The following is a 12,272-nucleotide window of genomic DNA, read 5'->3' on the forward strand; positions in this document are numbered from 1 at the left end:
ATATGATATTGACTATCATTTATAGAAATTAAAGAAGATACAATACAGTCACCAAAAAAAAAGAAGATACAATACATCAAAGATCAAATATCCTATAAATTAAATTCTCAGTTTGGTTTCGGCTTTTATTTTTCTACTTCATTTAATATTTTGTTTTACAATTTTATAAAAACAAAAGAAAAACTAAAAAGTAGAATTTTATTATTTTTATTATTCTTTTTACAAAATCTTAAAAATAAAAAATATTAAAAGTAAATAATAAAAACGCAAATTAAACGCGCAATGATAATGATAAGATACATTTCCATTATTCATTCAAAAATTAAAATCAAAAGCTAAAAACTCTAACCGAATTCTCTCCCCTTACTTAAGGGTTCTTAATTATTAAATAAGCAATACGTTCATACGATAATATATTGGATTAGAGCTGATACCAATCATAGATACTCAAAATATTAAAAGTTTTATAAAAATCTGCAAACTTCACCCTTAAAACCATCAACTTTACTTGTTTCAATTATCGGGTGACTGCTTTCTTCTAACAATCATTGCTAAGCGAGAGTAATGACTAAAATGATCAAATTCTTCTTTCAATGTTTCTTTACACGCCGGGTGAGGTAAGTTATATTTTATTTTTGTATGGATTAACACAAAATAATACCGTAAATTTCTTATTTCTCTTTTTCTGAATTATATTGTGCTTAATGCCAGGAAATCCCAAATACGAAGGTCTTGTTTTGCCAGTCTTCCAGTCCATATAATTACCGATATTTTTGTTAGACTTCCCATAAAATCTGTTCTGATTTGCAGATGTGTTTGCAAGCATTGGAACACATTGATTTCTGATCCAAACTTTGCCAAGTTACTCTTTACTTATACACTTCCTGCTACCATGATCCGATCCTTCCATTCAAGAATCTTTCACCTTGTTGAATATGACCGAATTGAATGGCGTGAAAGGAGAAATAATCCATTTGTGTTTGAGGTCCTGGATCCCAATAATAACAGCAGCATAAAACCTAAATTTGAGATTCCTCTTCCTAATCTTAAATCAATTCAGGGTACAAGAGTTTATGTTGACGTGCTTTCTTGTAATGGTCTTTTTTACTTGAGCGGTGCAAAGTATAGAAACATTTCGCTTGTTTGTAACCCGATTACAGGTGAGTTCATACGACTTCCAAAAAACCCTTCAATCCTGAAACTTTGCAAGCAAATATGTTGGGGTTTTGGTTTCCACCCAAAATCAAACCAATACAAGGTAATGAGAATACATATTTTTAAACATGATCATAGTATGGTTGTTGAAATGCACACAGTTGGAACATCGACATGGATAAATATTGAGGTAGATTATCCCAAATATTTGAGAAATTTGTATAATTATTGTACTTATTTAAATGGGGCACTTCATTGGACTGGTAAGGATGTTGATGGAAATGTGTCAATATGGGCTTTCAATTTCGACACTGAGAGGTTCCAATCCTTTTCTATGGCGCCCAGGGATCAAGGTACAAAACTCACCTTATTTGAATTCAGGGGTTCTCTTTGCTTGATATATTTTAATGAGCTGCTTGTCACAATGTGGAGGATGGAAAGATATGGAGATGGAGAATCTTGGACATCCATTTTTCGGTATTCTGCAAGTTTCGACAGTAATATTAATTCTTCCATAATTACATCTCAATTACATGGTTACATTGTCTACCATGATCCTGAAAATCAAGAGTTTAGGATTTTGTTGGCTCCTTGGTATGATAACAATTTTCAAATAGTTCACCATGTTCCTTCTCTCATTCCATTGAAGAATATTATCATCGGAGATAATGTTTGGGTGCAGAATATTTACTCATAATTCAAATTGAGGTTCTACTATTTGTTAGTTTTAGAAAAAAAAATATTTATTTTGATATTTTTTTCATTAATAGCAAATTTATGTTTAATTATTTTAGTTTTACATATAATACTCACATCTATTTAGTTGCGTAATTATTGTCTCTAACTACTCAATAGTGTTTGCAATGTTAGGGAAATTCCTTTTTCTAAATTATTATAATTTGAAATGTAATTTAAATTAATTCAATTCATTTTGTAATCCCTGTTTTAATTTTATTGGTTTAATCATCTTTGACAAAATAAAATTTTAAATTTTAAATATTAAAAAATAAATTAAAGAACTAATTTGTATATATATATATATATATTTGTTTCTATTAAATAATTAATTATTAGAATAGTCAAATTTATTTACAGTAATATAAAAAAATTGTTTTATGAAATGCAAAATATATTTTTTTTATATAAAATGGTTAATTAGGAACTAATTTTTAGTATATTTATAACATGATTGAAAAATTATATATTGACTGCGATGTCGTTTGTTACGTCCACATTAAAATTCAAACATAGAATTAATAAAGAATGAGGTACAATAAATTAAGAATAAGAGGATCGTTACTGAATCAAGAATTAGGCATCAATCTACTGTCCTTCCATATGTAAGTACATATTCCATAATAATCTATATAGCTAGATACAGATTATTGTAACAATTGCATTAAACTAAGTCAAAATAATTAAAGGGAATTAACAAAGGTGTATGTTGATAATTGAGTACCAGTATAATAGTATTGGTGCTGGTGCTATTAAGAGATCGCTTATAGTCAAATCTTTTTTTTTTTAAATAATCTTGACGTAGAAAGAAAAAAAGGTTGTTTAATTTGTTGGCACAAACAGATTGATTTATTGGTGTTTAACGAAAATATCAAAAGGATTTTTTAATAATAATGTTTTTTTCCAAAGATAGAAAAACTCGAACTCGCGACTTCTAGATGAATATGGGTGACTATATCATTTGATCTATAGCTCATTGCTGGTGATTAGTTCAATGTTGACACAGATCAGGTTATACATGCTTTTAGGATTTTTCAATTTATTTTGATGATTGTTGCTAATTGGTGCATCTTCTAAATGTGAGTTAGCGTGCTTACTTGCTCTAGTAGTGTGTTCTGTAGAAAAAAATTGTTTTTTACGGTCTCTGAGTTATGAATTATTATTGTGTTCCTCAGTTTCCTGCCTGGTGGAAATACAATGATTAAAGAGAATATAAAAAAAGTTGGTGTGTGGTTTGTCAAACTTTGAGCAAACGAATTGTTGTATTTCATTCAGTGTTTCAGTTTGTGGGACTCTTTTGTTAAAGAGAATATAAAAAAAGTATCCACTATAACTTTTTTTTTTGTTGAATGTTTCTATTATACATTTATAAAAGCTTATTAATAGCCTGTGTTCATGTGCGTGTAGAGCACGTAATGCCTTCAAGGTGCACTGAGGAGTTCCGCCTCAGGAAGATCAACAATGACAAACTGAAGGCTGAGGCAAAGGCTAATGGACAAAAGATCAGTACCAAGAGACAGCCTGAGGGACCTAAACCTGGATTCATGGTTGAAGGTGCCACATTAGAGACTGTGACTCCCATTCCATATGATGTTGTCAATGATCTTAAAGGAGGGTACTAGGTTGTTGTTTCTTGTTTTTTTGGAATTTACTTAGTTTTGTTTGGATATTGAGTCCTCTTTCCTTTTTGCATTGGGAAGCCATATATTTTTATGAACAATCAAACTCAAGTTTTGTCTTGTTTATTTAACTCTAAATGCAAGGTTATGTGCTTTTATTCTCTTTAATATGTGCTTTTTTGTTTTCAATTATTTCATATGCTGAGCGCCAAGTGGAGTACCTGTTCTTGATAGTCAAAAGCAATATAACTTCAATTACTATTATGAAATTGAAGAGATAAATTCATAAACAGAGCGTAACAATTGTTGATAACAAAACCTATAAGTTTCTTATGCCAAATTCGTCAAGCATGGCAATCTTCTATATGAACCTGAAGTGGACTTCGGATCTTGGTTTTAAGCTGTTACAACATGATATTGCTGTTTTCAATTACTAGCAAAGTCAACACAGTTGCTAATTTCTAGTTTTCGTAATTGTAATGCTTTAATTTTTTAAACCTGACATAAAAGCATAATGTAATAATTTTGGATTGGATGCATCAGGACTATGTTTTCTGGTCATTCCAAGTGGATAGAGTATCCAATATCTTTCTATAAACATGTAGTTAGGTATCACTCTTTCATTGTGACATCACTATAACTAATTCACAGGAGAATTACGCTTGTCTTTAAGAACAAGCTGATTTAACAACGTTGTCATCATTTGGACTTATGATTTAGTAATTATTTTTGTGGAAGAAAAATGAGAATGCAAGTTGTAGGACCTAATAAGGACTTCTACAAATTATTATAGAAACTCTTGGTGGCATGGCCTTCCAAACAAAACCAAATTAATAATCTCGATGAATCAAGGGCCACTATTGTATTGAATGTATTTGATACGAAATTCTACTTTGTAAAAGCTTCAATTTGTAATGCTTCCACATGTCATGAAAACTCCTTTTCCCATAGGTAACAAATTTACCACTATTAGTATTATCAGAACTTTTTAGCTCCATTAGGACACAAAACTTATGAACCTAACAAAGGTTTCGGATGAATCAAAATCACCTTCGAACATCATATAAACAGTAATTGAGTAATTTGAAAGGAAAGAACCAGTGCTCAAAGATAAGAAACTTGTCACAAGTGGTACAGAAAGCAATATTGGAGTTATTAGATACTTTAATTTGTTCATACTCTTTTTTAATTAAAGTTGTTCTGTTTTACTCAGATTTGGCCAAACATGAGGTATCTATCATGGTAATGTTCTACCTTGTTCATGACTCCATTTCAATTTTAGGCAACACCGGTCAATTCTCAAATAACTAGTCTATGATTTTTGGATTTTGTTGATTGAACTAAAAACTGCACCAATTACTGTCTATATTACCCATTCCTTTGAGATAATTGGAGTACTTAGTTGTGGATGTTACAAGATGAAATCACCTTACATACTCCCCCATCTCCTCCTCATGCTTATCTTCTCAGGTACTAATCATCTGCTATAATCCTTTAACTTATTTCTTTCACTATATGCATGTACTATTATCTACTAATTCCCATGGTTTCTCACTCTTACTGAATTTATCAATTTATGTTAACTATCCAAGGTGTGATTTGTTTTTATTTTAAGGGTCCCCGGAGATTTAGACCTTATGATAAACAACACTTTTATGGAGTAGTTACCATTCTTAATACTAAGATAAAGATGACTATTCAGATAATTCATCTAAGGATAATATCTGAATCCCAATAAATAATTTAAAATGTTTGACTAACTTGCATAACATAATACGTATTATTATCTTAATCGTCATCTTCTCAGGAAGACATAGTAACTACCTAGATAATATTATACGTAGCAGAACTAATTAGCTAAAGTTCATTGATGAGGATTGGTGCATTTTTTGTTTTGGGCAGGATTAGCATGTGATTATGTAGTAAAAGGAGGAGCTAGAGCCAATGGGGCAAGGATCCCAGAACACTGGTGCCACAAGATGATTCGTTTAAACAAATGTAAGTCACAGAAATGTTATGAGGAGTGCTCTAAAGAACAATATGGCGGTGGAGATTGCAAGGGTGCCACTTGCTTCTGCACATACTATTGTAAAGATCCCCCACACTACTAATTACCAATCCTTCTTTCTCTTATGCAGTTATGCTTCTTCCCCCTACTATGTAACTTTTAATACTACATGGTTTACCAACTTTCTGCTATATATGTTGCTAGGATTTAATTTCTAAGTTTTTTTATTATACTATTATTATATTAATCAAAATGGTTAATTTTCACATTTTTTACTATTTTTATTGTTATGTAAGGTAGCATTTGTTTTGAGGTATTGAGACAGAGATTGAGAGACTGAGATTCGGTATCATATTTGTTGGTTCATAGACTAGTACTAAAATTTCTGTTTCTGTTCCAAAATTTCAGTATTTCAGTACCTTTAAAAAGTAGGGACACAGGAGACTAAAATTTTTAAAGATGAAGATTGAAATTTAAATAACATTTTATACCTAAAATATCCTCATTTCAATTAATTAATTCCAATTTTACCTTTTGTGCAAATTAAATTAGAGTTTCCTTTTTATTTCAATTTCTTACTCCCACTTTACACCAAATAGAATATTGAGATTTATTTCAATTTCTGTCTTTTCCGTCTCCGTCTCTCCACCAAACACTACCTAAATGAATAAATTGAATTCGTATTGCTATTAGGCCAAATTTGCTTCCACACCAAATAATTTGCCGGCGTTTCAAGGGCAATTTACGTAAATAAAATGTTTGGATTCTAATTTTATGCAAATACAACTCTTGAAATACGGAGACGTAAATGCATTTTTTCATATTTCTATAGAAACCGTCACTGATATCAGCGATTTATAGAAAAACATAATCCGCTATAGGTAGCTGCGGATTACGTGGCTAGGGTGCAACACAGCGGTTTCTATTAACGGAGAATGTGCATAAACCGCTACTAGCAGTAGCGGTTTATGTGTTTGGGGACGTGCGTGTAAACCGCTGTAGGTAGTAGCGATTTTGTTACGATATAATGAGGACAGAGAATTCGGCTAAGTGATACGAGACCTAATATGATTTTCATCGATTTCTCGAGATATTTTCTTACGAAGTTTTGTTATAGCATCTATAATGGCCTCTGGTTTAGGTGGACAGCCTGGCAAATAGACATCCACGGGAATTAGCTTATCAACTCCCCGAACAGTACTATAAGAATCGGTACTGAACATACCCCCTGTAATTGTACAGGCTCCCATAGCAATAACATATTTTGGTTTGGTTCGGGCATTTGCTCATATAATCTAACTAAAGAAGGAGCCATTTTCATAGTTACTGTGCCCGCTGTTAAAAAAAGGTCTGCCTGCCTAGGACTAGAAAGTCGAATCGTGATCCTATTAATGAAGCAAATTCAATGAAGCAACAACTGGTACCATAGAGAAGCGGCCATAAACTAGATAGTCTTGACCAATTTGAAAGATCATTTAATGTAACCCAACCCTCTCAAAATAAGGGATGATCCTGTCATGCATGGTATATTTTGTTACCGCCTCACACTGTAGATACACTTAGGTGTATTTGGTAAATGCCTTAGGAAAGAGAGAAGCGCGTTTGAACCTTTTGAAAGTTTTACTTTTATGTTTGTTTAGGAGAAGCTAAAATGTGTAGTTTCTGTGTTTCATGTTCATGGTTGCTAATTACTCTTGGGAAATTAGGTGAAAATTTTATTTCTTTTTTACCAATCCTACCTTTTATTTTCTTCTATAAAAGGCATACCGGTAACTATTACCTTCACAGTAGTTCTTTGTAGTTTTTCCTACTTCTTCATAGTTTTTTGTTCCAATTTTTTTTATCAAAATCATTCGGATTTGTTTCAATCACTAACAAATTGAATATTTTAATTTTTTATTATTTTTAGTACTCATTTTTATATTTTAATTTTTATGTTTTTTATTGTATTTTTTATTTATATGATAAATATTTTTATATTATTTGTGTAGTATTCTGATTTCTCATATTATTTTTATATGAGTTTTTTTATCATTTACTATACTATTTTTTATATGTATGCTTTGTATGAAATCTTTTTTTATTTTTGTTTGGCTTTGTTCATATGATTTTTTATTTATTTTATTATATTTCTTTTATTCATATGACAAATATTGTTGACTTTTTTTATTTTTTATAGTGTTCTAATTTTTCAAGTATTTTATTAATTTTTATAATATTTTTATTATTTTTTGTTCATATAAATTCTTTCTTTATCCTTTACTACATTGTATTTATGTTATGTATGAAATTTTTTTATTTTTTTATTTGATTTTATTCATTTGAATTTTATTTATTTTTTATTGAATTTTTTTCATATGATATATGTTGTTAGTTTTATGGAATTTTTATTATTTCTTATTTGTATGATTTTTTTTATTTCTTTGATGTACTCAATAAAAAAAGACAAAATAAATAAAAAATTAATTATAAGTAATAATATAGCTATAAATAATAAAAATTTATAGTTTAAAATATTACTAAATTAAAGAATACTGACAGTGTTAGAAAAATTATAGAATATTTTTTTTGTTTGAAACTATAAAATTTATAGTACTCTCTTTCATATTTTTATTTTTTATTGTATTTATTTTATTTATATGATAAATATTTTTTATATTATTTTTGTTAGTGTACTGATTTTGCATGTGTAAACCCCGTTAAATTAGGAAATAATTAGTCGATAAATTAGTTTTTAAAAAGAAAATTAGAAATGCGAATATTAATTATATCAAATTAAGATAGAGCTCATCGAGAATTTTAACACTAATTTCAAAGAAAACAATCCAAGATTGGACTGAACGGACTGGACCTTTTGAACCAGGTCCAAACCAAGACCGTGGGCCCAACTGGCCCAGCAATTAAATGAACCACGGGCTCTTCTTTCTCTCTACTTTCATAACGAAGCTGAAAGCCTTCCAGGGAAGAAAAGAAGAGAAACCTCCCCGAACCCTTACGGTAAATTTAATTTGCCGTAATTTCTCCGTCCGAACTTCGATCGCCACACCGTTTGCGGTCACACGTCTACCGTGTTGAGCTCTACGTTTCTACTGGAATAATTTCATAGGTAAGCCATTAATTATTCTCAGCCACTCTTTTCTCCCAATTTTTGGAAAATTGGAAGAGATGTTGAATTTATTAGATTTTTGATGTTTTAGAATCAAATTAGTTTGAGAAAAACGTTCACTCTTACTTATGTGAAGTTTGGGTATATATGTGTTATGAATGTATATTAGGTTATGAATAAGTAATTTGAGTTTGAAATTGTGAATACCGGAACTTAGAGGAAGCTGTGTAGTTGAGGTTTTAGGGCTGTGATTGGTTTTAATTAAATTGCCTTGATTGTTATGTGAGAATCGGTCAAGATATGGTTTAAATTTTTTTTATTTAATATATAATATTCTGTTAAAATTTAGACTAGATGACCATATGATAAGGAACGTATGTGTACATTGTGGATTAATATCTTATTTTTAAATGTGAATTGATATGGTGCTGAATAGTTGAAGGATTGGTAAATTGTTAATCATTGATTTGAGGATACAAGTATGTGATTTATAAGCTATGGTTTGGTTGTGGGATTTGGCATGTGTACATGTAACTGTGGTTGGTGGATTAGGCATGTGTATGTGTAATTAATGTTGGTACGAAGTGTGATTCTCATGGTGGATGTTGTGTTGAGGAAGAAGGACTTTTGGAGTTAGCATGTGCAGGTTATTGTATTAGTATCATGGAAATTGTGTTGAATGGGAAAGAGGTTTTGTGGGTTTACAAAAGTTAGTTTTTGGTCGAATTTCGGTGAGGTATAATTTGGCTTTCAGACCCTCAATTTTCTCCCAACTTGTTTTAAAGTAAAAATTGGGTTTGTGAAGTTCATGCCATTTGAAGAACGGGAGAAAAATATTTTAAATTGAAAAAGTTATGGTTGTTGGAAAGTTATACCTAAACCGTTTTTTACTACAATTCTACAGCTTTTGCTACTGATTCTGTATTTTTTTAAAAGAACGTGCGTCCACGCGTACGCGTTGCCCACGCGTACGCGTTGCCTACGCGTTGCCCACGCGTACGCGTTGCCTACGCGTTGCCCACGCGTACGCGTTGCCTACGCGTGGGTATTGGCAATGTGTACACGACTGGTCCTATGTGTACGCGTAAGGAGCTAACAAGCATGTCCACGCGTATGCGTGACCCACGCGCACGCGTGACATGAAGTTTTTACCTACGCGTACGCATGACAAGGGGACGCGCGCGAGTTGCACCTTTACACTCCCACATGTACGCGTAAGTCACGCGTATGCGTACGCGTGGCCCGTGTTCTAGTAAACATGATTTTTGGAGTTTTAAACTTTATTTCAAACCTTTAAACCTCTATTTTCATTCCGTTACTCATTAATAATAGTATTAAACCTGATATTCAGATGAAGTTAGGAAATGGGGATAACTTGGAGATGAAGTAAAGCTGAAAAGTGATGAATTGACTATGAAATGTTACGGATGATCATGTATGATACTCCTGAAGCTAGCGAATTGGTTACTAGGTTATTTTGTTATACAGAGATGCATATATATATGTACTTAGCTTTCTCTTTGCATAACTTATTCTTTTTGATCCTCTTAGAAGTTTATGAAGAGGCAAGATACCGTCCGATTTTTACTCGAACCGTCCGATTTCTATTTGGACCATCCGATTTGTGTTTAAAAAATTAAAAAAATTTGGAGTACACAAATTGGGTCGTCTGATTTTTGTACTCCAAATTTTTTTAATTTTTTAAACACAAATCGGTGGGTACAATTTGTATACCCTAAATTTTAAAAATTTTTTAAACACAATTTTTTAGTACCTTCCATAGTTTAAAAAATACCAAAAATTATCACGTTAAGGTATAACATTCATCCTATTTCCATATCCAAATTTTTTAGCCCCAAACAAAACCAAATTAATAATCTTGATGAATTGAGGGCCACTATTGTATTGAATGTATTTGATACGAAATTCTACCTTGTAAAAGCTTCAATTTGTAATGCTTTCACATGTCATGGAAACTCCTTTTTCCATAGGTAACAAATTTACCACTATTAGTATTATCAGAACTTTTTATCTCCATTAAGACACACAACTTATGAACCTAACAAAGGTTTCGGATGAATCAATATCACCTTCGAATATCATATAAACAGTAATCGAGTAATTTAAAAGGAAAGATTCAGTGCTCAAAGATAAAAAAACTTGTCACAACTGGTATAGAAAGCAATATTGGAGTTATTAGATACTTTGATTTGTTCATACTCTTTTTAAAGTGATAAAGTTGTTCTGTTTTACTCAGATTTGGCCAAACATGAGGTATCTATCATGGTAATGTTCTACTTTGTTCATGTGACTCTATTTCAATTCTAGACAACTGTCAATTCTCAAATAACTAGTCTATGCTTTTTGGATTTTGTTGATTGAACTAAAAACTGCACCAATTACTGTCTATATTACCCATTCCTTTGAGATAATTGGAGTACTTAGTTGTGGGTGTTACAAGATGAAATCACCTTACATACTCCCCCATCTCCTCCTCATGCTTATCTTCTCAGGTATTAATCATCTTCTATAATCCTTTAGCTTATTTCTTTCACTATATGCATGCATTATTATCTACTAATTTCTGTTGTTTCTCACTCTTACTGAATTGTATCAATTTATGTTTACTACCCAAGGCGTGATTTGTTTTTGTTTTAAAGGTCTCCAGAGATTTAGACCTTATGATAAACAACACTTTTACGGAGTAGCTAATCATTCTTAATACTAAGATAAAGATGACTATTCAAATGATTCATCTAAAGATAATATCTGAATCCCAATAAATAATTTAAAATGTTTGACTAATTTGCTTAACATAATACGCGTTATTATCTTAACCGTCATCTTCTCACGAAGACATAGTAACTACCTAAATAATATTATACGTAACAGAACCAATTAGCTAAAGTTCATTGATGAGGATTGGTGCATTTTTTGTTTTGGGCAGGATTAGCATGTGATTATGTAGTAAAAGGAGGAGCTTGAGCCAATGGGGCAAGGATCCCAGAACACTGGTGCCACAAGATGATTCGTTTAAACAAATGTGAGTCACAGAAATGTTATGAGGAGTGCTCTAAAGAACAATATGGCGGTGGATATTGCAAGGGTGCCACTTGCCTCTGCACATACTATTGTAAAGATCCCCCACTCTACTAATTACCAATCCTTCTTTCTCTTATGCAGTTCTGCTTCTTCCCCCTACTATGGAACGTTTTTACTACTACATGGTTTACCAACTTTCTGCCGTATGAGCAATTCAAATTAAACAAGAAATAATTATGAGCAATGGCAATGCTATATATATTGCTAGGATTTAATTTCTAAGTTTTTCTTTTATTATACTATTATTATATCAATAAAAATGGTTAATTTTCACATTTCTTACTATTTTAATTGTTATGTAAATGAATAAATTGAACTCGTATTGCTATTAGGCCAAGTTTGCTTCTTCACCAAATAATTTGCCGGCGTTTCAAATTGACGGGAAAAAAAAAGGTGGAACAAAGTAACTATAAGTTGTCATGAGTCATTACCAAACTAAATTTAATTAGTGTTTAATTATTTTAGAAATTATTTTAATTGATCTTTTTTTTTTTGGGAATTCTAATGCTAAGTGGCTACTATATACTCAATGGAAGTGTATTTGAAC

General features: G+C 31.3%; 1 protein-coding gene and 1 long non-coding RNA gene across 2 annotated transcripts; both read left to right on the forward strand.

The window, feature by feature from the left end:
- The first annotated feature begins 542 nt into the window (after positions 1-542).
- On the forward strand, positions 543-3,645 carry LOC130936681 (probable F-box protein At1g53815). The gene is made up of 4 exons (XM_057866808.1): positions 543-617; positions 712-1,508; positions 1,597-1,652; positions 3,298-3,645. The coding sequence occupies exons 1-4, from the start codon at positions 565-567 to the stop codon at positions 3,304-3,306; spliced, it is 915 nt and encodes a 304-aa protein (XP_057722791.1). The 5' UTR covers positions 543-564; the 3' UTR covers positions 3,307-3,645.
- Positions 3,646-8,458: 4,813 nt separating this feature from the next.
- On the forward strand, positions 8,459-11,964 carry LOC130936157 (uncharacterized). The gene is made up of 3 exons (XR_009068067.1): positions 8,459-8,623; positions 9,975-11,136; positions 11,571-11,964. It is a non-coding gene; the product is annotated as an uncharacterized LOC130936157 (long non-coding RNA).
- The last annotated feature ends 308 nt before the right edge of the window (positions 11,965-12,272 follow it).

Source organism: Arachis stenosperma, chromosome 6 (assembly GCF_014773155.1).
Source record: "Arachis stenosperma cultivar V10309 chromosome 6, arast.V10309.gnm1.PFL2, whole genome shotgun sequence".
NCBI lineage: Eukaryota > Viridiplantae > Streptophyta > Magnoliopsida > Fabales > Fabaceae > Arachis > Arachis stenosperma.

Bases quoted from the DNA above. Each gene is read 5' to 3' on its own strand.
- LOC130936681 (XM_057866808.1), top strand. From the start codon at position 565: ATGACTAAAATGATCAAATTCTTCTTTCAATGTTTCTTTACACGCCGG. The intron at 618-711 runs GTAAGTTATATT...GCTTAATGCCAG, and splicing joins TTCTTTACACGCCGGGTGAG to GAAATCCCAAATACGAAGGT. The intron at 1,509-1,596 runs GTACAAAACTCA...GAGGATGGAAAG, and splicing joins TATGGCGCCCAGGGATCAAG to ATATGGAGATGGAGAATCTT.